This window comes from Trichoderma gamsii, assembly GCF_001481775.2.
Source record: "Trichoderma gamsii strain T6085 chromosome Unknown Scaffold_17.2, whole genome shotgun sequence".
In the NCBI taxonomy this organism is placed as follows: Eukaryota; Fungi; Ascomycota; class Sordariomycetes; order Hypocreales; family Hypocreaceae; genus Trichoderma; species Trichoderma gamsii.
The window spans coordinates 176915-203293 of record NW_020171354.1 but is presented as its reverse complement, the minus strand read 5'-3'; the positions used below and the strand labels follow the sequence as shown (position 1 = coordinate 203293).

The following is a 26379-nucleotide window of genomic DNA, read 5'->3' as shown; positions in this document are numbered from 1 at the left end:
GCCCAGCGCAACGGCCGGATGCAACAGACTCTAACGAACTGCTGGGATCAATGGAACCCTACAAGTGGCGTGAGAGATGCGCGCCGAGAGGCCAATGGCAGCCGCAGATCGGCACGGCGTGCGGCGTCAGTTATCAGGCACTTGCGCCGTGCAGCCGCTGCAGAAATCTGGTTGCGATGGATGGATGGAGGGGGTCACGGCGTGGGAGAAGGGCTGAACAGTAACTTGTCCAAGTAGAAGTAATATCAGAAGGCCTGCTTCGTGGTGGCGCTCGGTACCTGGAGGCCGAACTCAAGGGGGCGCTGGTGAATGATGGCTCGGACCGGGATAGAAGAGGTCGACGACGAGCACAGCTCCGCGGGATGCAGCAGACAATGGAAAATGGACAGATAGGTAGTAGTACCTATGCAAAGTAATACCTATGCAAAGTAATAGTAGTGGTAGAGGTAGAGAGTATGAGTTGAGTATATGGCGAGCAAAGGTTAGGAGCACAGGCGTGGCATCCGTAGATGTACAAGCAAGCCAGGGAGATTGATATGGATTTGATGCGGATTTAGGTCGACGACGTGCAAAAGGGCCCCCGTGCCGTGCGCAGAGCTTCAGAGCAGGCATAGCAATGGTAATATACGGGGTCGGCAAGTTTCAGCATGGCATTACATCAAGGTACCCTCCAGTCCCCAGCCCAGCTCCGGGAGCCTCTGTCGGGCAACGCCGCGACGACGGCAGCCCTTCCGAAGCCTGCACTGAGCACAACGGCGCTGCAACGCCAAAACCGACCGCAAGCCCATCATCAGCACTGCTACAGTACGAGGATGCCGCTCCAGGAACCGATTTGCTCTCGTCCAGGCCCTGGGCGCGCTAGGACCCGCGGCTGGCGGTGGTGGATATGGCAGAAGAGCAGTCAGGCCATGCAAGCGAGGCCAAAACGCTTGCAGATGCGTCGTCCAGCACTGACTGCTCCCAGCGGCTTTGGCCCTTTTCCCATCCATGGATGTCATCAATCTCCTCTGGGGCGCTTCCCGTGGCTCTGGCTCCCGGCTCTGCCCTACAGATCCCCTACAGGTCCCCTACGGAGCTGCTCTGGAGCCGGAATCAGTAGCTGAACCCTTTGGCTTCACTGTCCACAGGCTGATGGCGAGCGACTTGTGCTCGGCGAGAGCCGGGATCGAGGCGCTGCAAAGTGAGCCAACATGACCAGTCACTGCGGGTATGCGCCAGGCAGATGGCGAATTGCAGCAGCGCGGCGGAAAATTCTGAATTGCGAGTGCCCCAAGATAGCCTTTTCGCAGCTGCTGTGGACGTTGATGAAAATGGCCTGACTTTTGCTGCGCGGAGGGGCAGCCAACGAGGCGCCGGGCGGTCCAGACGCGGCCTGGGGCTCCTCCTGGAGGGACCCTGCGCCATGGATGGATGCCATGCATGTGCGAAGAAAAACCAAAAACCGCTGGGCAGAGATCCAGACATCGTACGATGCGCAGGGCCAAGGGAGCAGCAGAGGCGCCGCCGCCGGCATCTGATTGGCCACTCGCCCTCCCGCGCTCGGCGCCTCGGTATCGCAGCTTATTGCTACCCAGTTAGGCCAAGGAGTGGCACGACTTTGGCCCTTCGGGGAATATAATAAAAAGTGGCCAAACATTCAGATCAGGCGATGGTGACGGCCTCTGCCTCTGCGCCGGCGCCATTCTCGCAAACTCGTCGCGACGGCTCCCCTTCTCCGCGATCCTCTCGCATCTCAGGTCCCCGGGGAATCTGCGTTCTTAAGTATTTCTGGCGGCTGCTGTGGTCGTTGGCGATATGCTCTGATATCCCCAGGTCTCGCCACCATCGATCAAGAAGAGCAACGTTAGGGATGCCATCAGTCGCTAAGATGGGCCCATCCACTGCTGACACTGGACAACTGCGACCAACGAACCCCCCCTAAGGGATATATAAACGCAGCTGCTTGCATGTGCTTTACGGGGTGGTCGTCGAGGTCCAAGCCAGAAAAATCCCCAGGCAAAAAGGCCAAAAACTAGCCCCAAACCGCGAAGCTCGCCTCGCCTGTGGCGATTAAGCCCAAAGAGCTGAGCAGTAACACAATGCAGCGTGACGGCCAAGGGCATCTCTGAGCGAGCACCAGCTACTCTATCCGACACGGGGCCATGTGACACTACTCTGGTTGGCGGCTATTGATTGATGCAATGTTTTCTGCTTTCATGCGCCGTCTGGGTCGATCTCCAAGGCATCTCCGAGACTTTCTGTCAAAACTCAATTGTCCAGAGCCAACTCACATGCCGGGAGTATGCCTCGATGCGGTTTGACGCTCAATTGGTCCGTTGCCTTCTCAGATGCACGAATGGGCACGGCTGGCATTAGCGACTACTGTAACACTCTCCACAACACCACTCCAATGGTCCAGAGCTGCGCGAATCGCCATTATGTGACTGCCTCTTTTCCTCCCATTGCCCGGGCTCCGTTCGTGCTGTATATTCCCATGGATTCGGCAATCATTCTCCGCAATTTCGTCCAACCAAGAGAGGAAAAGGAGAGACAACAAAGCACAGGCTGCAGAGTGTTAGCGATGTCCCAATTATTGATGCCTATCTTGTCGAAGCCTCAGGATATCAGCGCCGAATATACCATCAACACTGCATTGACACCCATGCCCAGATGCTTTCTCTCTGGACAACCATTTGGTCTGTTAGTATCTGATTTGTTTCACATCCAAGGGAAATCACCTCCTATGCCAAGTCCATCTTTCAGGGGAGAATATCAAAGTTGATGGCCGAGACAAGGACCATGAACGTTCTCCATAAAGTGCCACGGAATTTTCTTGAAAAGGCCAAGCCCGGCACTATTACTGCAATTTTTTCACAGTCTGCTGCATTGAGCTGTCAGATAACTTCAACGGCCCATCTGCCAGATATCCAGATCTCATTCGCGGGCGTTGCACCAAGTCTAGCTCTTCCTTAGCTTGGGTTTGGAGCTGCTGAGCTGGATGAATCGTGACTTTGCCCGGCTTCTATGTAGAACAGTCTGAATTATGGTTCTATAATAAGTCAACGCTATGAACAAGTAGTTTATGTGGTGCCTAATATGGCAACAGTTTTGTATATTGCCCTTTTCAAGACGAGGGCTGGTATTGCTGAATTCCTCAAAGACATCTCTATCGCTCTCGAACTCCGAAAAAATAGCTGTAAAAAATCATCATTCTTCCATCGCTTGCAGTTTGAACTATGCTGATGCCGGTATGCAAGTCGACTTCTCAAATTTGCCCAAATCTCCGATCTGTGGCAGCCGATAGACGTAGTCAGGCTGAGACAACATCAATTTTTTTTCTGGGGGTTTTTTTTGAAATTGGCTTCTGGCTCCTCGTTACTACACCGAGGAGGAGCCAGCCAGCCAGCCAACCAGAGCCGTCAACTGTTATGAAGACAGCTTATTTGGAGGTAAATGGCTTGGGGAGACTTTTGCGCCGGAGACAGTCGCTGCATTCCTCGAGTTGATAGATGATATCGTGAGCAGCTGACGTCCCCTTGCACCCCTTGAACAACCGCTCACACCACCGGATCTGAAAGTAGCCGACGTGGCCACAAGACCACTGCTTATCCACCTGTGTACACATTTCCCTCCGAAAATCCGGCTCCGTCCCGGCGTTGTGGCCGTCCACACCGGGCCGGAGCAATATGGCCTCAGCTCCGAGTTTATCCAGCAGTAGTGGGGAGATGTTGAGCTTCCGCACTAGCAATCAAGCTTGTTCTCGTTTGTACGCTAGGGAGAGGCGGTCGGGAATAGTCATGGAATTGATTTTCTGTTTTTGGTCGTTCTTTGTTTTCCCTTCACGTGTCCTCTTCTCATCTCGGCAGGTCAAAGCCTAGATTGCTTCTTCTCTCGCCGCAAAATGCTCTCGTGATCGTGATCGTGATCGTGACGTTCATGATTTGATAGGGCTTCGTTGCTGCTTCATAGAATGGTTCAGGGGTTTGTGCTCATTGCCCTTAAGCGACCCCCTACCTCCTAACGGCACATGTCGCACGCTGAATAGAGCTTCTGAAGACCCGAGGGAAAAGAATAGTACCCTCTACGCCTCCCAAGGAAGAGCGCATGTGAGAGAGAAAAAGAAGAAATGCAAAAGCGGAGAAAAGAGAGAACTTCGGTGAGGCAGGGTTTACAGGCATGCCGCGGAGACTATTACCATCAGGGCCTCGCCTCACCTCCACTTCTATTAATTTGAGCCATATCCCACCCCCACTCATCACAATGACCAGTCATACTCGCTTTCATACCGGATACGGCGTATAGAGAATACAGGGATCGTGGTGTGATATTTCTCCAGATGGAACATTGGCTTGTTGAATGAAGGAATCGAATCCTGCTACCGCTTAGAAACCTCAAGTTAGTCATCAAGGATGAACAGAACCCCTCCCGGTGAGTTTCTTCTCTAGGACAACCGTAAGCTTTCTTCTTCCACAAGCGCTGGAGGTTGTTCATCAGCACATCTTGTCAAATGCTTCGGGGAACCAATCATAGAGATCAGGTCTGTATGCTCGGCGAAGCCATTACTAGCGAGGAAACGTCCCGTCGGGGCAGCCTGTAGGAATTGGCAGCTAGCCAATTATATAGACTGGGTATCCGATTCCGTAACACTCCCGTAAGATGCAACCCCGCCTTGTTTCGACTGCAACGTCCATCAACTCCAAGATGAAGTGCAGATATACAAACAAATCATCATCTGAAAGAAACACCAGATGTATTCATCTACTCCATTGATCGCTGGTTTCTTTGATCATCAGCGTCTCCTGATCGGATAATCTGCACAGACCAGCCCAGCGTTGGTATAAATGATGGCGCTGTTTGATACTGAGCCGTGGCCCATCAGTTTAGGCACTATCGCCACTGTTACCGCTGGCTTTCTGTCTCTGGCCTTCATCCTCCGCTACACGTCGGGGAAAAAGCTGCATCCAAGCGAGCCAATAGTTATCCAGCCATGGGTTCCTCTCATAGGCCATTTGATGGGCATGGCGCTGCATGGTGGCCGATATATCAAACAGCTTGGGTTAGAATTGAATCTAGACTCTCAGGAGATGTGAGACATTGGGCTAATATCTGCTAGATTGTCTTACCCCGAAGAGCCCATCCTGACTTTGCCTGTGCCGGGATCTCGAATTTATGTCGTGACGGAGCCGTCATTGGCCGCTAGCGTTCAGCGCAATACCAAGACATTATCCATGTCACCTCTGCTGCCAGAGATAACCCAGCGGGTGCTTGGGCTTGACGAGAGGACCTATAATGTAATTGGCACAAACCTGGATCCAGAACCGGGCGAGCCACGCGGATTCTTTGCTGACATCCATGACTGGGTGTATACCTCCCTTGGACCGGGTGAATATGTAAATAAGCTGAGCTGTGAAGCTGCGCAGGAACTCTGTCTCCAGCTACGTGAAAGAATTGGCTCCCTTGACAAGGCTGCTGATGCCCCTCAGCCTATTGATATTTTGGTCTGGACTCGGCACATGGTAACCGTTGGTACGGCGAAATATCTCTTTGGACCCCATAATCCCATTGCCGAGGACCCCGACTTGGAGCATGCTTTTTGGGCATTTGATCACGGACTTGCTGGGTTGCTTATCGGAATATTGCCATCCGTCATAGCACCCAAAGCGTATAGCGGCCGAGAGAAGCTGTCTGCTGCGTTCTGCAGGTATTTGGAAGCTGGCCATCTGGATTCAGCATCGTTAATTGCAAGGGGTAGAGCCCGAATAGAAAAAGAATATGGCATGAGCACAGACATGACGGCTCGTTCAGCCCTGTCTTTTCTTTTTGCTGGTATCGTAAATACGACAACCACAACGTTCTGGTCAATATTACGAATATTTGCGGATGCAAAGCTTCTCGCCGAGACGCGCCAGGAGATCCGCCAGGCGTTGGAGCTCAGTAGCCAACGCACAGGTCCGGACTCGCTGAGCATTGGAGTGGTTAAAGAAACATGTCCAACGCTCGTTGCTGTTTATAGGGAAAGCCTGCGCATCGGATCGGAGAATTTCTCTGTCCGCATGATCAAGGAGGACACGATGCTGGCTGATCGATACTTCTTGAAAAAGGGTGCTGTTGTGCAGATCTCTGGGGGCGTTATCCATGCTAACAGGTCGATATGGGGCCAAGATGCTGAAGAGTTTAACCCAGGCAGGTTTCTAAAAGAAAAGAGCAGGAGTGATGGGTTTCATCCCGCGGCATTTCGTGGATTTGGTGGTGGCAAGACATTGTGCCCTGGCCGTGACTTTGCGACCAACGAGATTCTCATGTTTGCAGCCATGATCATCCATGCAGTCGATTTGGTCGCACCTGGGGGCGGTAGCATTTCTGTTCCCAAGAAGAATGATCGGGTGATGCCTGTTCATATTTTGGAGCCGAAATATTTCCCTGAGGTCATCGTCAAACCAAGGGCAGAGGAAGCTGAGAGTTTGAATCGGCTCAGAATAGTGATGTAGTGACTGAGTAAATGGCCAAGTAGGTTCATGGCTGGTGAGACCGAGTTTTGTTCAGCGTTCAAGATGTTGACGTGAACGCTGGTGATGAAATAATATTGTAAAGTTTAAGGAGCTGCACCTCTTACTCACAATCATTGCCTATAACGCTACTAATGAGGTTATGCAAATGAAGGAATGGAAGCGGCGGCCCGTTGTGCACCCGTTTGCATGCAGCAGGTACAACTGGCGAGGTCGAAAAGCGGCAATCACGAGCTCGATGAATCACCATTGCCAGAATTTTCCACGTCCATCTGCCTTCTCCTTATTCCCACCATGATTTGCGTAGAAAACCAGAGTTGTCAAACACGCAAACAGAACCAATTGAGAGAAAAATAATCGGCATCCATGCACAAACAATACGGGCCATCTGCAGCCCACGGGACTTATCACCGCATATATCGCCGAAAACTTCTCATGCGAACTACTTCCTAGCATTCTTCCCACAACTTCACACTTATAATAAGGCCCATCTCGAGCGAGGATTCTATCTGTGATTGGACCTAAGGCTTCAATTATTTCGGTTCGCGGCGCTTTTTGCGTTTATAGACCATCGTCTGCGAGACACAGTCGGCTCCGTTGCTGGCCGGTGAAAGATGGCACCAGCTCTGGCGTTTGTTCTTTGGAGTTTCCATATCGCTCTAATTCTTTCTCATGGAGTGCAAGGTTTTTCATGGGGTGGTAGTAAGAGGGTTAATAGCGAGTTGTACCTGCCTCTGTTTATGCAAAGCGTCGCTAACCTGGGTCTAGGACACGGCAGTTCTATAGGCCCATCGTCCTCTAGAGAGCATTCAGCTAGCACTCCTGGCTTCGAATCCTCAAAATTGCCTGCAATGTATTCTATGGCGCTCGATGAGCTGCAAGAATTAGAATCAGAGCCTCTATGCCACCGTATTGCAGCTCGTCTATTGGTCAACAACTGCCAGTTACTCGACGGACGAGATGATGAAACAATCTTGACTGATAGTGGAAGAGCTGCTCGCGACTTTGTGGACTCATATGCCGCAAGCTTAGCTATATGTGACCTAGAAAGAGGTAGCTTCGCTATTCCGCCTGTTTGTTCCAAGTTTCAAGAGTCAACTCTCGCACGAATCGCTCCACAGACTAAGCCACAGCTGCATGTAACGACAGCGGAGATTGATGACTGCCTCGAAGGCCTGGCACAGTCAGATTCGGCATGGAACACCTGGGTGAGCTATCACCATAAAACATTACGATTTTGTGAGGCCGCTCGTGCAGACAATGAAAAGGGTAGATATATACGAGCAGCCTATTGAGTAAGAAAGAAGTGTTGGCTAATCCGGTTTTAGATCAAAATGTCCGGGTTCACCAAAGACTAGTTGACATCCTCGCGAGGCTGACTACCCAACTCGAAGAAGAGATGGGGGAGCGATTTCGATCACTCAATCAAATGTTTCAAGAAGTCGAAACTGCCACGGCCAACCTCAAGCCCCAGATGAATGACTTGAAAAATGGCTTTACTGAACTTGATACGTTTTTCAGAGAACAGATTGTTCAAAAAGTTCAGGTATATTTTTCGCAAGCAATATTAGACTCAGGTCACTAACAGCATAGGTAGCGGTCGACGGATTTTATCAACCACGGACTCGAAGACGCCAGAAACTTACAGATACTACTCGCAATGTTAGTCGACGCGACACAAACGCAGAACCATGACCTGGTATCTTCACACGAGTCTGCTTTACAAGAGGCCACGCAGCGAATTACCACCGAAGTGGATATTATCCTATCTGCACTCGCTGCAGCAGTGACCTCATCAACATCTTTACATAGAGAAATTGTAAGGCATCTTTCTTTCCCTATCTAACATGTATTCACTGACCGCAATTGGGTAGGAAGTTTCACAATCCATAGCGGCAGCTGTTGCATTGAGGCAAGAGAAAATAGAGACAGTAAGTTGAGCAGCGTTGTTCAAGTTGGCAATTAATGAGGGATAGCTGACAAGAATTGGCAGAATATGAAGAGGCTTGAAGGATTGGCCGATTCTCTACTGGTTCAGCATGAAGGCCATCAAGAACGACTGGTTCATGCCCAGCAGACAGCTTCGAATCTAATAGATATCTTGGATTCAGCTTCTTCATCGGCAACTACCCTTCGAACTTCCATCTACAATAGCCTCGGTTTGGGTTCTTGGTGGCCTTATATATTCTGTCCTCTCACCTCTTTGGTTGTCGGATCATATGGACTGCCTCCTTCTGCAACGAGAAACCTCATGCTCGTCAGTTTGGGTAAGTGGCATATTCTAAAAATTAAAACTATTGGAGAATGCTTACGATGAAAAACTACGCAGGAGAGGTTGCTGGATTTGGAGTGTCTATTGCGAAGCAATACGGACGCGATTTGCACACAGCTTTTACATCTAACAAAAAGATGCCTGTCAGAGCTAATTCGACAATAGCACCGGACGAGGATATTTTTTCGTACAACGATCTCGCGAACAAGGAGGCTTGGAGGCTTAGATTCAACAAGAACGTTTAAGCGTTTTCTTTATTGGGATCATATTTGGGAATTTATGCCTTGGCGCTGGCGTTATCACTCTACTATTCTTATGGCGGATTTGTGGACATTGGGACTGCCCATTTATGGAAATAGCAGGAGTTTTATGAGAGACTGGGAACATTCAAGCGCTATTTAGATTCATTATAAAAAAATATAGGTTCATTCATACTGTAATTGTGAATGTATATATAAGCTGGCCGCTACAAAGTTTCTTGATCTTTGAAGTGTAAAGCAAGTGTCTGAAGGTGTCTGAAAGTGTCTGCTCCGTGTTCTAGATTTTTAGCCCTGTCTTGCTTCAATGATCTTAGCAGCCACGGCGAGGACATACGTATCCCGCTCTTTGATGAAACAGCCAAATTCTGTGGTTGGTGCCGCTGCAACCATCATCTCCATGGCCTTGTATGTATCCATCCAATGACAAGTAAACCCATCAGCAAGCTCCTCGTCCGTCAAACACGGCTCCCCAGCGTCATCGAGCACATCGGCCAAATAACAATAAGACATCTGATGAAGATGGAAGCGAAACTCTTCCGTCGTAGCAAAATAATCGCCGTGCAAAGCTACCACTGCTCCAGTTTCTTCTTTGACCTCGCGCAGAGCAGCGTCGGAGTGGCTCTCGTTCGCCTCGATACCGCCGCCTGGCAGTTTGTAGTAGTCTCCTACTTTGACGTGAATTATGGCAACTTCTCCTGAAGATCTGAGAGCCACGATACGAGTGGATTTGCGATCGGTGTAGGTTTTATCTGGCTGTCTGGTGCCGATGACTTTGTGATTTAAGAGATGTTGAGAGGTAGCCATGAGTGGCTTTCTAGGCTGAGTAAAACTGAAACGCTATATATTTATTTAGCGATCTTAGACTTCGAAAAGCAAATGATAAGGTGTATGTTAGATGAAGATTCTATGAAGGGTAATATTTCATGACCAAAGTAACGTTGTCTCTATACTTTTTCACGTCATGTGTCAGGCGTAGGCAGCAGTCTGTCCTACTAGGTGATAAGGCTAATACATTTAAGTCCATGGTGTGATCAAACCAACAGCTACATATGTTAAACCAAGAAGCTGCCTTTACACTGTAATACTTCGACTGCTATCTTTATTTCTTATCCCATACCCCTTTACACAAACAGTCCAACATTAGCAAAATCCATCATCATTAAATACGAGAGAAGCTCAGGTGTCTCGACTTACTAGCAGTAGATTGATTAGTGGCGGCATCGACAATCATGTTATTCTTCAGTCTCGATATGCCCTCATCGTCGAGCAACTTGTGATCCTTGATACATTGTGCAATCGAGCCATGCTTCTTTCTGAGAGACTCTAGAAAGCGTAGCATGTTATCCTCCCTTGAACAAAAAAAGTAAGCCAGAGACTCGATTGGTATTGACATTGTAATGAATTCAAGAGAGTTACTCACCGTAATGAAAACAAAGTCTTTGCATCGTCCGCAGTGCCTCTGACGTATTTAAACACGGAGTGTGACCTGAACTCCGCGGCAAGCTTCTCTAGATGGGCAGCAAGTTCCATCTCCGATTGATGATAATCCTTGGCCACATCCTCATCGCTGACGCCGCAGAGCGATAAGACCAAGGCGCAGATTACTGCTGTTCTGTCCATGCCCAGATCGCAGTGTATAAGCATGGGCTGCGTGGGCGGCTGAGACAGAAGCTCGAGAATCTGTGCAAATGGCCGAGCTTTGTTCTCGGGATGGCTTGCTGACTCAAGAATTTTGGTAAATGTTTGAGCGAATCCCTAGAATCAAGTAATCAGTATGTTTTTGGTGTAGCAATATGCTGGGGAGTATGAAGAGCCACACTTCCACTGCCATATCATTGACAAAGAGTTCAATATCGGACATACCTCAGGACCACAGCCACTCTCCATATATTGATCAGCCAAAAGATCAGCATTATATTCTTCAGGCCGGAATACGGGCGCCGATACTCGATGCATTTCCGACCAGAGCCATTTTCTCCAATCATAAGCTCGCACCTCGAGGAATTCGTTTTCTGAGCGCAAATCAAACACTTGATTGATACCGAGCGTCTGCAGCTTATTCTTTGCTCTCTCTGATCCGTCGTCCAGAATGTGGCGCGGAAGAGCGGAGCGGAAGACGACGTTTCGCCGGACTTGCTTGTTCTTGTCCGAGGTGATGGGGTAGCCGCCGATGTCACGGAAGTTGGGCACTCCCGGGATGCAGATGTAGGGCTCGGCGACGTTCATTTTGGCCACAGGAGAGGACGATGTGTGTACGTGAAGTGGTTTTGAGATTTAGGAGGCGTGTTTGGAAGTAAGAATGATGAGGATTAGACGAAGCTGATTAAAGGAGTCTGTTTGGGGATAAATGAGTACTGCAATTGACTCGTTCTTTAATAGTTTTTGACAACAGCCATTTTCGGAGACGTGATGTCTTTGAGATAGTGTTCATTCTTGACGTCTCAAGATAATTTGATCATTTCCATTTGTGTAAATCTTGTTTACTATACCTGTTGTTGCGGGCTTTGAATACATGGACAGCGATGTCTTTCTGTTTATGAACCTTCTAACAAAGCTTTGCTTACAAGGAAACAAAAAGGGACAATGCTGGTGATGAGTGGAACAAACATCAGTTGAAAGGAACAAACAGTTAAAAGATTGTTTACCAGTTTTGAGCCCATCTTAGTTTGGATCAAAGGAAAAGTGAAGCTCAACCATCTATTTAAAGATTGTTCAAAAAAAAGAAAAAAATGTATGTCGTTACAATGGCTATATCCTTTGACCACTTAGCCCTTGGGGGATAGGCATCACATTTGTGGTCTTGCTTCTCCCTACTGCATGAAGCTTGGTTTGTAGGTAACTCGATTTATCCTATCCATATTGTTTCATCTTTTCGCGTCCCTGCCCTCAATGCCCTGCTCACTAACAAAACGCCTAATCATAACACCAAGATATGTATTTCTTTGCCTTTATCCGCCTTTCTCTAGTTTACTCCTCAATTGACTTGACACATTCCCACTCGCCACGCAGGTTCTCTTGCCAGAGAGATACCTTGTTGTCGGCGCAGCTAACCGCCAGGACGTTGCCGCTCAGGGACCAGCTCACACGCCAAACGGGGGCTTCAAAGTTGAGCACCTTGCTTGCCCACTGACCACCGCTGGAATGGTCTGAGGTCCAGATGCGAACCGTCTTATCTTGGGAGGCTGATGCAATGTACGACTTTTGCAGGACAGTGGGAGACCAGGCAACATCGCGCACCCAGTCGGAGTGGCCCGTCAGGGCTTCGCCTTCTTGCTTGTATGACTGCGCAGCGGGATCGAATGTCCAGATCTTGATCAGGTTATCGGAGCCGCCCGTGACGAACCGTCGGTTGCCAGTGGCTCCAGGGCCCGGAGCACTGCTGACGATGCTGCCAGGTGTAGTAGCAGGGGCCCAAGAAACGGAGTTGACACCGAGGCCGTGGGCAGGGAATGTGACATGGTCGACGCTGTTGTCTTTGAACTCGAGCACGCTGACGTTGCCGTCGGAAGATGCACAGGCGAGAAGGCAGCCCGCCTCATGAGGAGACCAGGAGACAATGTTGACCGAGGCCTTGTGGAGGGGGAAGTCGTAGATTCGCTGCCATTGGCTGTTCTGGGCACCCTGTTCCTTCCAGATGAAAACCTTGCCGTCGTAGCCAGCCGATGCCAAGATGTTGCCGTACTTGGGATGCGCCCAGGCAACGCACCATACAGCACCTTCGTGACTATAGGATGTGGATGTCAATACTTGTGTTCTTGAATCGGGCGATGTTGGCGAGTATGAGTTGAAGTGGCGTCTCTCACCCTTTCAAAGTCTCTACCAGACGTTGCGTCTCGCCTTCGATCTCGAAAATCTTAATCGTTCGGTCACTCGAGCATGTCGCCAGCTTTCGTCCGTAGTAATCGAGAACGGCATCGTGCTAGATTGGGCCATTGTTAGTTTTAGTTGCCAAGACGCGATCTCGATTTTTCTATTGCTCGAAGTTGAAGTTTGTAGAAGAGTATAGCAGGTGCCAGGTTTTAGGTGTAGCGGTATTGAGCGGATACTTGGAAGGTCGAACATACAATCATATCATCGTGACCGGAGTTGGAGATGACCTGGGCCGCCTGGATAGAGTCGGTTTGTTAGTTACGGCGGGGATTGCGCCAGGAGGCTGTAGATGCCGCAGAGAGCTGCGCAGCTTACCATCTTGAGGGTATAATCGCTAATAGACCGAAACAAGGAGTGTGCGAGTGAGAAACGGGGAGATATGGCGTTGTAGGTGGCAGAAAGCGAAGCAATGCGATATGGCGAATCTGGCCTGTGCTGGTCTCCTGCCAGCAAAGCTACGAACGATCCAATACGTAGCGCCACCGCGATTCGATGGCCAAGTTGACCAGGGACAAGCGGGCTGGTGGGGAGCTTCCAATTATGCACGTGATTTGAGACAGGTACTTGGTAGAACAACCTCTGGATTGCTGCATACCAGGCCTTTATACTAAGATAAATAAAAAGAAAAAGGAAGAGTTCGAATTCTTTTATATAATTCGTACAAAGAAGAACCTCAAACCCTGAAGCCTTCGTCGATTATCAAACATGAAATATCGTTCATGCAATGGCTTTGTTATGTCAATGCCCACAGCCTTCTGCTAGTCGCCAGCCAAGCATGCTAGAGGAGCTGCTGCTACAGCAGGGGCTTTGCATTTAGTGGGTGCCTGTAGTGCTACCACTTACAGCAAGGTACGCTGCTCGTCTCAGCCAGTATTGCTACGACATCCCTCGCTCGTTGCGACAACACAGCCTCTGACACCAAAACCAAAGAAATAGCCAGATAGACGCCGCCGCAGTCGCAGTCGCACCATATCGCATCGAATCACACCGCAAGGCACTAGCGATTGCGCTACTGGCCAACCGATCGCCATGATCTGCGGCCCGGAGCCATGAATTCACACACAGCAGCCTTCGGCGCTCCCAGCCCGGCGCTCTCGCGACGACCGTCCATCAGCTCTCGACTGTCCTTTGCCGTGTCCAATGCAGAACAGGGCGAAGCCTCTGCTAGGAACGCACCAAGAGAGGGTCAGATTGAAGAGGAGATTGCCGAAATCAAGAGATATGAGGTGAGCAAGACAGCGCATGCGATGGGGACATGTACATCTATGCGTGGCACTCTTTAGACTTCAGCGCTGACTGTTGTGGTATCCAGGACTTTACAACTATAGGTGAGAGCGAATGCGGTCTTGGATTCTACATCCAACCCACCATATCCGTAAAAACCAAACGAGACTGATTCTAGGGCTTCGACAGATTGGGTACAAGATGCTGCGAGGGAACAAGCACGGCGAAGTGCTCGCAGGACTCGCACAGCAGGAGTATACAGGCTCGGACAACCCGGCTGGAGATATCGCCTCTGGGAATCCTACGATGCCGCGCAGGGATGGATCGTTGTAACTATCATTGGAGCCGCCATTGGGCTCAACGCGGCGTTTCTGAATATTGTGACGGAATGGCTATCAGATATCAAGACTGGCCATTGCACGACGGGGTTTTATCTCAACGAGAAATTTTGTTGTTGGGGAGAGGATAACGGTAATCATTTCTCTTTTGCATACCTATTGATGCTGGAATACAAACTGACTATTCTCATAGGCTGTGAAGCGTGGCATCGATGGACAGGCTTTGGTCCTCTTAACTACTTTATCTACTTCATCTTTGCGGTAAGTAATATGCTGATTCTGGGCCGTAGCTCTACTGAACAAGGCATCCTAACTCGCTGCTAGACAACTTTTGCTTGGGTGTCTGCAACGCTGGTCAAGTCGTATGCTCCATATGCAGCTGGATCTGGCATATCGGAGATCAAATGTATCATTGCTGGCTTTGTGATGAAGGGGTTTCTTGGATTTTGGACCCTGTTGATCAAGTCCATATGCCTGCCACTGGCCATCGCCTCCGGCCTTTCGGTTGGAAAGGAAGGACCCAGTGTTCACTACGCCGTCTGCACCGGAAATGTTATTTCAAGGCTGTTTAACAAATACAGGAGTAATGCGTCCAAGACTCGCGAGATTCTCAGCGCCTGTGCCGCCGCTGGTGTCGCTGTCGCCTTTGGCAGCCCTATTGGCGGAGTGCTTTTCTCACTCGAAGAGATGTCGAGTTATTTTCCGCTCAAGACGATGTGGCGGAGTTACTTTTGTGCCTTGGTCGCCACGGCGGTGCTATCTGCCATGAACCCTTTTCGAACGGGCCAGCTGGTCATGTTCCAAGTCAAATATGACCGAGACTGGCATTTTTTCGAGGTCGTCTTTTACATCATAATAGGAATTTTTGGCGGGCTGTATGGTGCCTTTGTGATTAAGTGGAATCTGCGAGCGCAGGCTTTCCGCAAAAAGTACTTGACGAAATATGCCATCCTAGAGGCGACACTCCTCGCGGCGGGAACTGCCATCATTGCCTATCCGAACGCTTTTCTCAAGATCGACATGACAGAGAGCATGGAGATTCTTTTTCTCGAGTGCGAAGGAGCCGAAAACTACCACGGGCTCTGCGACAAGGATAAGAGAGCATGGAATCTCGTGTCACTGATCCTTGCAACGGTACTGAGAGTGTTCCTGGTCATTATCTCGTACGGTTGCAAGGTGCCCGCAGGAATCTTTGTTCCTTCCATGGCCATTGGTGCCTCCTTTGGACGTACCGTTGGCATTATTGTCCAAGCCATTTATGAAGCAAACCCAACCAGCGTCTTTTTTTCTGCTTGCAAGCCAGACGAACCATGCATCACACCGGGCACGTATGCTTTCCTCGGCGCAGCGGCGGCATTGAGCGGCATTATGCATCTCACTCTGACTGTCGTCGTCATCATGTTTGAGCTTACTGGAGCACTCACATATATCCTCCCAACAATGATTGTTGTTGGCGTCACCAAGCTTGTCAGCGAGATGTTTGGCAAGGGCGGTATTGCCGATCGCATGATTTGGTTCAATGGATTTCCATTTATTGATAGCAAGGAGGATCACAATTATGGCGTTCCCGTCTCCCAGGTCATGCGAAGCTCAGTCGTGTCACTTTCTGTTAATGGACTAACAGTTGCTGACGTCGAGGAGCTGCTGGCCGAGGACAAATATCAGGGATTCCCCATCGTTTTGGATAGCACTTCCAAGACGCTGGTTGGCTACATTGGTAGGACCGAGCTGCGCTATGCCATCGATCGCGCAAAGCGTGAACGGCCTGTTTCTCAAGATGCAAAATGCTTTTTCTCTCCGCATCCGACTCAGGCGCCTGCGATCACTCCCGTTACGCCCGCTTTCCGCTCAGACACTGCGGCCTCATCGCCTCTTGACTTTAGCCGGTACATTGACGCCACGCCCGTAACGGCACATCCTCGCTTGCCTCTGGAGACTGTCATGGAATTATTCCAAAAGATTGGACCTCGTGTCATTCTGATTGAATATCATGGAAAGCTTTCTGGCCTAGTTACCGTGAAAGATTGTTTAAAATACCAGTTCAAAGTAGAAGCGGCGGAGAATCCAAAGGATGACCAACACGTCGTAGAAGGACAGGAGCATTTATGGAGCGCGCTTCGCAGAGTGGGATTCTGGGTTTCTAATTCGGTGTCGACTGTTTCACGGGGTCATGTAAGGCTTAGTGGGCAATTTGATGATGAACGGGCGCGTGGGAGGAGAGGGAATATCCTGGACGGGGATGAGGAGGGCGTTGATGAGGGCGTTGAGTTGGAAAGAAGATAGATGGAATTATAAATGAGAGCGTTTTTTTCAATTTTGTATATACAGCGATGTAAGAATGCTATGCTATCACCATCGACTTAAACAGCGGTTCATGCGGTTTAACTACGTAGCTCTCCCAAGTCGGGGACGTCTTCATCCCGATATCTTTCTCCAGCAACAACATCTCCTTCTAACTCAAGACTACTACCTGCAGGTACCGGTCCAGAAGAATCGCCGACTGCAGCATCTTTGGTACCCTCATCCTCGTCCTTTCGGCCAGCAATGACGCTCCCAGCTACAAGCAGTGAAGCGCCGGCCCACCACATGGGTGGAAGAGACTCGGAGAAGATGAGCAGGCCGGTGAAGGCGGTGACGAGGAAGTTGGTGGAGGTGTTCATGATGGAGACTTGAGTAGCAGACTTGCCGCGTTTGAGGGCGGTGGTGAAGAGGGACCACATCTGATGTTTTGTTAGATATACGTGAGTGTCATGAATGTAATGAGATGTACGATATTACGAGACGCGAGAGATGAGATGGAGTAAAAGAAACTTACAATGCCATTGAAGACGAGGTTGAGAATGAAGAAGATCTAGATGATGGCAAGTTAGTGCGTGGCGTATTTTGAAGTTGTTGATTTTTGAGATGACTTACAGCGCGGACAACGACTTCGACAATCTTCTCGTGAGCTGCGATTCCAAGTCCATGGGCGATGCCGTTTGACAGGCTTGTGGTGAGTTGCGTGGTGGTTCTAAAGTAGCATTCATATCAGTATAATACAAAAAGCAATATTCATTGCTCTGGTAGATATTCATGGCGAAGCGAAATTGAACATATATATGTACATGTAGGCAGTCATCCGAGGAGACGACAGCCTGAATAACGAATGGAATCACATACAGCTTTGCAAACACGCCGTTAAACGCCGCACAAGCACCGCTCGCCACGGCGAAAAACATCCAATGCTTGCGCCATGAGAGAGGCTCTTCAACGTCCATTTTGCCAGCAGTGGGAGAAGCGCTCTTGTCGGCGCGGGAGGACTCGTGATGGTGCTGGGGTGCCGGAGAGGTCGGCGGTTTGGTCCGCCGTTTGCGTGCGTCCATGCGAAGATGTGGGGGCGGTGGTGGATTTTCGCTTATGTTTTGTGTTCGAAATAGATTTCTGAGGCGTGTGAGCGAGGAATTGGAATATGGCAATTCTCAAAGACGCATCTATCGCTGAGCCGACAGTGACAGCTGAGGCATTGACATTGATTGTTTAGGGCCGGACAGGACAGTGGAACTGGGGTGTTTTAGTGAATGGAGCTTGCTTCGGCGTTGTCATAGGCGAGCAGTGGACAAAATAAGCGAGACTGATGCTGTATTATAGGCGCGGGATATGTCCCAACTACATGTACCTAGTACCTACGTATTACTATCTCCATTCATTGCAACATAGGACAATCAATGCATACATGCCTTTGCCTATGTGAAGTTATTTCTTTCTAATTTAAGTGCATTTCTGCTGTGATGCTGTAGATGTCTGAAAAGAGTGCCTCGTCTATCATATGCCGTTTATTCTGGCCGCTTCTGACTGAGTCACCGCCACAGTGGCGCGGCTCTGCTGCGACACCATAGAATATGCCCACTCTTGTGCTCACAGGGGCTGTAGGCAAATGCCGAGAGCCAGGGACTTAACATATCAAGTTTCAACACAGTCATCTTTGAAGCAAATAATTATCTGTATTGTCTAATTCATAATACGATTCGTTAAAACAACTAAATGTCCCAGTAGTTGCAAATTGTTATATATAAAACCAAGCAATCTCCCATTGTCCGTGTATCCCAAGCGAAACCCTTAAAACGCCATTTCGCACATTTCTGGCGGTCCTGTCGCCATCCGTGCGTGATTAACAGAGCCCCTCTCGCCCTCCTCTCTTTGGTATTTTCATATCATCTCTTCCTTTGCGATTCGCGCTTTACTGTCCCTCGCCAGGTCTCTTGGCATTGCAGCTAACAATCTTGACCTTGTCGGCTTGAACAGAGACGTTGCCATTGTCCATCTTGAATGTCACGTTCTTGATCAGGAAAGTCCACACTTCGTCGCAGAATCGATATGTATCCAGGCTTCCCTTGAACTGAAGCCGGCTCTTGACGTTCTTTTGAAGCGCCTCGGTAATAGCCTGGTCAAAGTTGCTCAAGATCTTCATCGCCAACTGCGGGTGAATGCGCTCCTCGCTGATCAGGTCATCCAGCGTGTCAGTCAGGGCGAGCCCGATACTGCGAACGTCAGTTAGTGACAAGCCATGGCCCCGCAGTAGATTGGCCATTACCTGCTCCTACGGTAGAGCTCGTAGAATGACTGCGCGCCGCTCGCCATTGTGATTGGTAGGTAATGAATGAATTTGATGCTCGAGCCGTCTGTGATGGGCGTAAAGGAGAGTCGGCGTTGCTCAAGCGACAGGATGGAAGTCGAGGATAGCCGATAGTCGTAACGGCGTTGGATGATGTTTGGTCCAAGTTCGGACCAGCAAGCGGTTGACAGACGGTGTTGAAGGCGGTTCAGCCTAGCGCAAGGTGACTAATGCCGTAGGCTGCAGCGCCTGGAGCTCTAAAGTGGCCTCCGACTCCAACGCAGCCTGCTGTGGGGCGCTGAAGCAACGGCTCTGGAGCTGCTGGCACTGGATGACTCAGCGCCACTGTCATGTGACATCGGCCTCTGTCGCGCCTCAGTGCTCCGAAGAGCTTCAGCCAAGCTTGCAACTAAACGGCAGCAACCCGTTTTCGCCATCTACTCAACAACAGCAGCAGCGGCAGCAGCCCCACGGAAATCATGAGTTATACGTATGGATTAGGCGGCATTTGGTCGTTCCTGGTTGTGGTGGGACTTTGTACGTGTTGAAATCCGGACATGCAGACGATTGCGACTGAACTGCCAAGGCTGACCTCAGGGAACCATCACAGACATGCTGTTTACCGGCAATGGCGAGTCCTTCAACGTCGGAGCCTTTCTCGAATCGATATCGCCATACGCATGGGCTAGTCTGGGCATTTCGCTGTGCATCGGCCTCTCTGTCGTTGGTGCTGCATGGTGAGTAAATCGATCCAAGGATAGCGGTGGTTCAAAACAGCATGACGCAGCTATGCCGCAGGAGACAATAGCATATAAAAGCACAGTCAACTAACATCGCCATTTCTACACAGGGGTATCTTCATTACCGGATCCTCCATCCTCGGCGCCGGCGTCAAGGCTCCTCGAATCCGAACAAAGAACTTGATCTCCATCATCTTCTGCGAGGTCGTCGCCATCTACGGCGTCATCATGGCTATTGTCTTCTCCTCCAAGGTCGAGGCCGTCCACGGCGCTGAACTCTATTCTCCCGACTCGTACTTTACCGGCTTTGCCTTGTTCTGGGCTGGCTTGACCGTCGGCGCGTGCAATCTCGTCTGTGGTGTTGCGGTCGGCATCAACGGCAGTGGAGCTGCGCTTGCTGATGCGGCAGATGCCTCATTGTATGGCTTCTCCCCTTTGTCCCTTTATCTTATTTCCCCATGCTTGTCTGCTAGACAGCCCTATGTTCCTTGATTTTTAATGCTGACCGTTCTTATAGGTTCGTCAAGATTCTGGTTATTGAGATTTTCAGCTCTGTCCTGGGACTTTTCGGTTTGATCGTCGGCCTCTTGGTGTCAGAAAAGGCTCCTGCGTTTGGCGCCAAGCCCACCTAAGTCATACAAGTGAGAGAAATGATCAAGTAATCCTCAACACTAGCGCAGCCTATCTCTCTCTGTGCAACTCTCTCTATTTCCTTCACGATCAAATCAAAAGAGCAGGAATTTGATATACATGCATTGCGCCGATAATATTTGGTTGGGCGTTTGGAAGACTGGGCTGTAGACGATGTTCATATTTTTGTTTTTGTTATTTGAAGCTGTATGACTAGCACCCCGTGTACACTAAAGACAGCTGCGGATGCTCGAATCTAGGCATCTTCTTTTAAGAGCAATGAATGTTCAAAGATCAAAAGAGCTTAATTATTTCCCCCCTATTTCCACCCTCTTTTTCTCTTCCCCGTTGATTGGGTCCTATCAGTTGTGGAGACTACTATGTACAGTTGGCTACTGAATCATCCTTCATCCACCACGCACAGAGTTCATCAACAAAGCATTAACCTTTGAGCCCTTCTCCAGCTTCCCACCTCCGCCGGGCAAACAGAGCAGCGCATTGGCCGACCTTAAGCTACCTACTTTGGAGCTGCGCTGTCCCCCAGTGCTGCTCGCCGTCAAAAGACCATCCTGACCAATGGTCACGACAACACGGTGGAATTCTGGCCGGGCATCGACATGAAATTCGTGTGCCAGCGTTACTGGCACCTTGGGCAGGCCAACGGGCGAGACGCCAGACTGCTTATGCAGAGACGGGAGGACGAAGAGGTGGAATGTGACCAGTGCGGAGGCGGGATTGCCGGGGAGGGAGAAGACGGCCTTGGAGATGCGCTGTCCTGCGTTGTCTTTGACGGGGATGGTGGCAAAAGTAGTTGGTTTGCCAGGCTTCATGGCCACACGACCAAAGTGAATCGTTCCGCCCAGAGAGCGCTCAAGAGTTGGTTTCAGGAGGTCGAGTTCTCCCATAGAGACGCCTCCTGTTGTGATGAGCACGTCAGCTTCTCTGAGGCCAGCTCTCAGAGTCTCCTCCAAAGAGCCGGGCTTATCGCTGGCGATCCCGAGGTCGATGACCGGGAATCCCCATTCTTTGGCGGCGGAGATAAGCGTGATGCGATTAGTATCACGGACCTCACCTAGTTTCAACCCTCCCGGCCGGTGGTAGTCGACAATCTCGTCGCCGGTGGAGAGCACTCCCACGACGGGTCGCTTATATACCTGGGCTTCTGCCACGCCGACGGCGGCGAGAAGACCGATTTCTCCGCCGACTGCGGATATCTGTTCTCCCTTTTTGAGAATCACGCTGCCTTGTGCAATGTCACTTCCGATTTCACGGACATTGGCGCCATCCGTGACTCCTTCAGCTTGGATTTCGACTTCTTTCTCTTCCTTGCCGTCCTCAGTCATGGTCTTCAGGGTGGTGTCTTCTACCATGATGACGGCGTTGGCTCCCGGCGGCAGCGGAGCTCCTGTCGTTATCCTAGCAATTTCGCCCTCCTTCAAAGGCGGTATCTCTCCTGGAGCGGCGTGGGACACGCCAGTGACGGGGAAGGCGCCCTTTACGCTGCCATCTTTGGGAACAACGACGGCATACCCATCTACGATACTGGCTCGGAAGGCGGGGACGTTCTCTTTGGCCTTGATGTCGTCAGCCAGCACCATTCCCACAATGTGCTCATCGACCTTGACCAATTCCGTGTGGGGTTCCGGCGAGTGCTCCAATACTAGGGCAAGAGCGTCGTTCACGGATAGCATGGGATAAGGGGACTCGCGATATCGGCGCGTGGGACCCTGGCTGAAATCATTGGACAAGTGGGATGGGTTAGCTGAGCTTGGCGTAGTGAATCTCTGGAGGCTTCCATGGCCATGAGAGTGTCCAGGGCCGTGGCTGTGACCATGGGAGTGTCCGTGATGGTGTTGGTGTGTTGAGGCTGAGGCCTGAGCTGGGGAGCGATCAATCCCAGCGTCAGCTTCAAGCTTTTTGACGCCACCGGAATGCAGAGCTCTGGAATTTGCGCCGCCGGCTTGGAGACAGGCATGTGGGAGCGTCTTGATGATGGCTTGAAGGTTTTCTTTTGCACCTTTGGGTGAGCCAGGCAAGGTGACAATGAGAGTCTTATTTCTCACTCCTGCGGTGGGGCGAGACATCATGGCAACTTTGATAGTTCGTTAGCCATAAAACGTCTAAAAAGCTCTCTCATATGAACTTACATGGTGTAACTGCTAGGGATGCAGAAAGCATGGCGTGGATCAAGCCCGGAGCGGATTTATGTATCATAGGAGCGACAGCCTATTCAGAGGGGCAAAGAAAGCACGATTCTTATTAGCATAGGCCTATATATATATCTCATGGTGGACGGTTTGCTTTCATGTGCACTCACCTCTGGCGTCACATCTGCCACTGAGAATCCGGTGCCGCCGGTTGTGATAATGAGATTGACAGCGTTGGGGCCGTCCGCCCAGAGCATAATGTTTCTCTGTATGTCAAAGACATTGTCCGATACGATGCGCTCATCGACGACGTCCCACCGGCCGCCTCCGTCTTGCAGCAGCACCTCTCGCAGGACGCTTGCTGAGGCATCGGCTGATGGGTCCTTGGCGGCCGTGGTTGAGACGATGAGGACTGCGGCATTGAATGGGCCGTCCATGGTGGCAGATGAAGCTGGAGATTCAATGGAGATGGCGGCTGGATAAAGGTGTTGTGAGTGCCTCTTAGACTTCGTATTCAATCGGAATTGGACGATTTCAAAATTGACCCTCGATTGCTCACTCTAAGGCTTTGTTCAACGACACGATGAGAGGTAGCTGAAAGCTGTTCTGATCTGCTCCGTATCCTTAGCTACATGTAGATCGTAGGTTCAAGTTGGGCAGCGCGCCATCAATGTTGGGAGCAGCCCGGATCTAGAACAAAGTCTGTTCCGAGGCGTTTATTTTCCAACTAATACAAAGCTATAGTAGCGTCCGAACCTCTGGATGAGCGAATACGGTATGGTACACTCTTATATGTACGCAAAGTTGAAGCTTGTCTGCCGTACAAACGCCTGTGAGGTCATGCAGAAACGGGCATGTAGCATTGCGGAGGTTTTTACGGGTGCAGCACCTAACCAGTCCCCCAAGCCTCCCCTAAAGCCCGCTGCAGCAGCGCGATTTTAGCGCTCTGATAAGCTTCTTCGCCGCGCTGGCCAACAGCTGCATGCGCCGGGATCTCCACCCCATCAATACCCCGAGACCCGAATTGGCGCCATGGACTATTTTTCGGCGTCAAATCTCTTGTGGAATCTGCAACCTTGAGAGAATATCTCGACTGCCAGCCGCTGATCCTCGCCCTCTTGGACTGGATCCGGCAATTGCTCGCAGCCCGAATCTTTTCCCATTAATCGAGCGGCATCTCGTCCGAACTGGTCAGACGTTGCTTTGTCTGGCTGTCCTCTTGCAATGGTGCGCATCAAGGAGCGCTATCTCCTCGTCAACATCGTCTATCCGCCCGATGCCGCCAAGATATCCAAGGCTCGCGTGCCAGGCCTGGTTGCCCAGCACCAGCCGACCGTTGAGAAGCTGACTCCGCAGGCGCTGGTCAGAGCCATCAGGGCAGAGGTGTCGTTGCTGTACGGCGACTATGGCGCGGGCGCTCTCGAGGGCAATCTTTCGGGTGAGTTTGTCGTTTGGGGTCAGCATCTGGCTGACATCTCCGGGGGGCGCATGTGATATCTGAGCAGTTGGGGGATGTAACTCTAACCCATGCACGCAATAGTCAAATACCTGTCCTTGGCGACTTCGACATTCATTCTGAGATGCAATAGGGCGCATTACCAACTCTTGTGGTCAGCATTGACGTTCATGGATCGTGTCCCAGTCAAAGATGGGCGGCCCTGCATTTTTCGTGTCGTTCGTGTAAGCGGTACCATTCGCAAAATCGAAGAGGTGGCGGTGAACCGGGCGAGAAAACTCATCCTGGCAGTCAAGGCAGAAGCCAGCGCTCACCCGCAATCTTCGCTCTCTACGGATATACTGGGCACGAAAGACGACGCTGTGCTAGATGTGGACAATGTTGTGAGCGACGAGGATATGGAAGATGGCAGCTGATGGGTGGCAAAGGATTATGATTATTTCTTTCTAATTACCCGGACTCCACTGTCCGTTGGTATGGTCATATCGCCAAAGTCTGGGTCTATCTCGCCCTCAGATGCGGCCGGAGGGGGAGGTGCAGCTGGTTGGGGCTCGTCGACATCCATGCCGTGCTCCTCTTGTACCCTCCTCTGCTCCTCTTCCTCGGCTTCTCGCTCAAGACGATCATACTCGTCTTTGTGGTCGATCCATCGCTCCTGGATATCCTGAATGTCCATCATGGAAGTCTCATTTCTCATAGCGACAGACCAGACCGTATCATTGGCACCCTCCGCGCCTCCAAAGACATAGCCTCCTGCGCGATCAATCACGCGGAGCAGATACATCATGCTCTTTTTATTCTCAACCGCCAGCACCTCGTATCTCACCAGGCCATAGCTCTCAATCATGTGTGCTATCGCTTCGTGCAGTCGACCAAACTTTTCATTCCGCATGCCTGGAGATTCTGCTTCGAGGAACGGAGTAAGATGCGTCAAGTCGTCGACATCGGTATAATATTCTAGATTGAAAGGGAGTTCATCATATGATGCTATCTTGTCAATTTTCGAAAGCACATTGACATGCGGCATGTCCATCTGGATCATGGCTCTGAGCGAGAGGAGGACGTTGGATACGTATAGAGAAGGCTGAGTGAGGCAGAAGCTATCGGAGAGATGGACACAGACAAACTATACAGCCATAGTTAGCGAACCCCGAGTCTTATTGCCATTCGCAAGGTAAACTGACTCTAAATCCAATCTTGCCAAGTTTATAGAAGACGTTTCTTAGTGAGTTGTGGTGCGTGTAGAGCTCAACTTGCCCGGGGCAGTCGAATAGGATATAGTCTTCTCCAAGCTCTTTCAGCCCTTCCTCTAGCCACTCGTAGTTGTTCTCCAGCTCTTCAAGAGCATACAAGATGCCACCGTTCGGCCCTAAGCGATCTTCGCGCATAATATCTTCCAGCTTGACCAGATCGCGAATGTCGAGAGCGCAAGGGTAGTTCGTATGGTCGTTGGCAGGGTCGAGATTCACGACGGAGCACGCACGCCCGATGGCGCCCATGAACTGGTGCACTAAGAGGGTTCAAAAGCTTTATATTAGCGTCTCTGGAGATTTTTACTTTGGAATTTAATCGCAGGGCTTTCAAACGTACTGCCATCGCAATATGTGCTCTTTCCCGCGCCGGGGCTCCCGAGTACAAGCTGCGCAAAGGGCATCTGGGCAAGATTTTCTCTACACAGGATCAATGTGGCATGATCAGTCTGGAGGCTGGGCCTTCTGTGTCAGGAGTTAAAGAGCTCCGGTTGGTAGAGAGGAGAAGAAATGCCGGTGCTTTTCTCTAGCTCTGTTGCCCTCTGCAAACCACTTCTATGTATTTCCACGAGTAGATGCGCTTCTAGAAGCTTAATTTGCTAATGAGCTTGACTGGAGTCATGTGATCTTCGATGTTGATGAGCAGAAAGTAGCACCTAGAACAATTAAACATGAAAAATTGTCTCCATGTTGAGTCATTAAAGATATATCTGACTATATGGCTTTCTTTGTATACCTTGATATAAGTTCTATCCCCTATCTTGACTCCATCTACTCACAATTGCTCTGCTATTATCGCTTATCCTTCGAGTTTGTCTAGCCTATGACGAAAAAAGGTGGGATGGTGGGGGTGCTCACGCCGGCAGAACACCGGCCTGAAAAGCTAAGCTTGGAGGTCAAAACCACATGCTTGAAATTTGATCACAAGCTCTACTTTTTTTCCTCTTTTTTTCTCACGTCTTTTTTTTAAAGCTCGGCTTCCCCTCCTAAGCTTTGCCGCTTCGGCACCCTCCCTCTCAGGAGCAGTGTTCTGTCGCTTTGTATGATGTTGGGCGACAACGTGCAGCATCATCTCCAACCATGGCATCTGACTTGTCAAATGCTGCTCGGTTGGCT

At 50.3% G+C, this 26379-nt stretch overlaps 10 protein-coding genes across 10 annotated transcripts; 4 read left to right on the top strand and 6 right to left on the bottom strand.

Annotated features, from left to right (window-relative positions):
* Positions 1-4820: 4820 nt before the first annotated feature.
* TGAM01_v205472 (hypothetical protein) lies at positions 4821-9002 on the top strand (the record flags this gene model as incomplete). Its single annotated transcript, XM_018802787.2, has 8 exons — positions 4821-5035; positions 5093-6438; positions 7254-7754; positions 7814-8031; positions 8083-8304; positions 8360-8416; positions 8479-8752; positions 8815-9002. The coding sequence occupies 8 exons, from the start codon at positions 4821-4823 to the stop codon at positions 9000-9002; spliced, it is 3021 nt and encodes a 1006-aa protein (XP_018663904.2).
* Positions 9003-9302: 300 nt separating this feature from the next.
* On the bottom strand, positions 9303-11243 carry TGAM01_v205471 (tyrosine phosphatase; the record flags this gene model as incomplete). Its single annotated transcript, XM_018802786.1, has 4 exons — positions 9303-9787; positions 10212-10366; positions 10438-10772; positions 10881-11243. The coding sequence occupies 4 exons, from the start codon at positions 11241-11243 to the stop codon at positions 9303-9305; spliced, it is 1338 nt and encodes a 445-aa protein (XP_018663903.1).
* A 741-nt stretch (positions 11244-11984) lies between these two features.
* On the bottom strand, positions 11985-13205 carry TGAM01_v205470 (protein transport protein SEC13; the record flags this gene model as incomplete). The annotated part of the gene is made up of 4 exons (XM_018802785.1): positions 11985-12741; positions 12821-12936; positions 13082-13123; positions 13203-13205. The coding sequence occupies 4 exons, from the start codon at positions 13203-13205 to the stop codon at positions 11985-11987; spliced, it is 918 nt and encodes a 305-aa protein (XP_018663902.1).
* Positions 13206-13936: 731 nt separating this feature from the next.
* On the top strand, positions 13937-16732 carry TGAM01_v205469 (chloride channel, other eukaryote; the record flags this gene model as incomplete). The annotated part of the gene is made up of 5 exons (XM_024549648.1): positions 13937-14113; positions 14200-14215; positions 14301-14582; positions 14643-14710; positions 14774-16732. 5 exons carry the CDS (start codon positions 13937-13939, stop codon positions 16730-16732), a joined length of 2502 nt encoding a protein of 833 aa, XP_024405597.1.
* A 98-nt stretch (positions 16733-16830) lies between these two features.
* TGAM01_v205468 (hypothetical protein) lies at positions 16831-17811 on the bottom strand (the record flags this gene model as incomplete). The annotated part of the gene is made up of 4 exons (XM_018802783.2): positions 16831-17169; positions 17265-17300; positions 17363-17459; positions 17609-17811. The coding sequence occupies 4 exons, from the start codon at positions 17809-17811 to the stop codon at positions 16831-16833; spliced, it is 675 nt and encodes a 224-aa protein (XP_018663900.2).
* An 854-nt stretch (positions 17812-18665) lies between these two features.
* Positions 18666-19066, bottom strand: TGAM01_v205467 (transcription initiation factor TFIIA small subunit; the record flags this gene model as incomplete). Its single annotated transcript, XM_018802782.1, has 2 exons — positions 18666-18966; positions 19020-19066. The coding sequence occupies 2 exons, from the start codon at positions 19064-19066 to the stop codon at positions 18666-18668; spliced, it is 348 nt and encodes a 115-aa protein (XP_018663899.1).
* Positions 19067-19519: 453 nt separating this feature from the next.
* TGAM01_v205466 (V-type H+-transporting ATPase 21kDa proteolipid subunit) lies at positions 19520-20412 on the top strand (the record flags this gene model as incomplete). Its single annotated transcript, XM_018802781.1, has 4 exons — positions 19520-19577; positions 19651-19777; positions 19891-20199; positions 20298-20412. The coding sequence occupies 4 exons, from the start codon at positions 19520-19522 to the stop codon at positions 20410-20412; spliced, it is 609 nt and encodes a 202-aa protein (XP_018663898.1).
* Positions 20413-20817: 405 nt separating this feature from the next.
* On the bottom strand, positions 20818-22994 carry TGAM01_v205465 (gephyrin; the record flags this gene model as incomplete). Its single annotated transcript, XM_018802780.1, has 3 exons — positions 20818-22502; positions 22558-22636; positions 22728-22994. The coding sequence occupies 3 exons, from the start codon at positions 22992-22994 to the stop codon at positions 20818-20820; spliced, it is 2031 nt and encodes a 676-aa protein (XP_018663897.1).
* Positions 22995-23781: 787 nt separating this feature from the next.
* Positions 23782-24429, top strand: TGAM01_v205464 (hypothetical protein; the record flags this gene model as incomplete). The annotated part of the gene is made up of 2 exons (XM_024549647.1): positions 23782-23995; positions 24098-24429. 2 exons carry the CDS (start codon positions 23782-23784, stop codon positions 24427-24429), a joined length of 546 nt encoding a protein of 181 aa, XP_024405596.1.
* Positions 24430-24449: 20 nt separating this feature from the next.
* On the bottom strand, positions 24450-25667 carry TGAM01_v205463 (GPN-loop GTPase; the record flags this gene model as incomplete). The annotated part of the gene is made up of 3 exons (XM_018802778.1): positions 24450-25139; positions 25198-25523; positions 25604-25667. 3 exons carry the CDS (start codon positions 25665-25667, stop codon positions 24450-24452), a joined length of 1080 nt encoding a protein of 359 aa, XP_018663895.1.
* Positions 25668-26379: the final 712 nt, after the last annotated feature.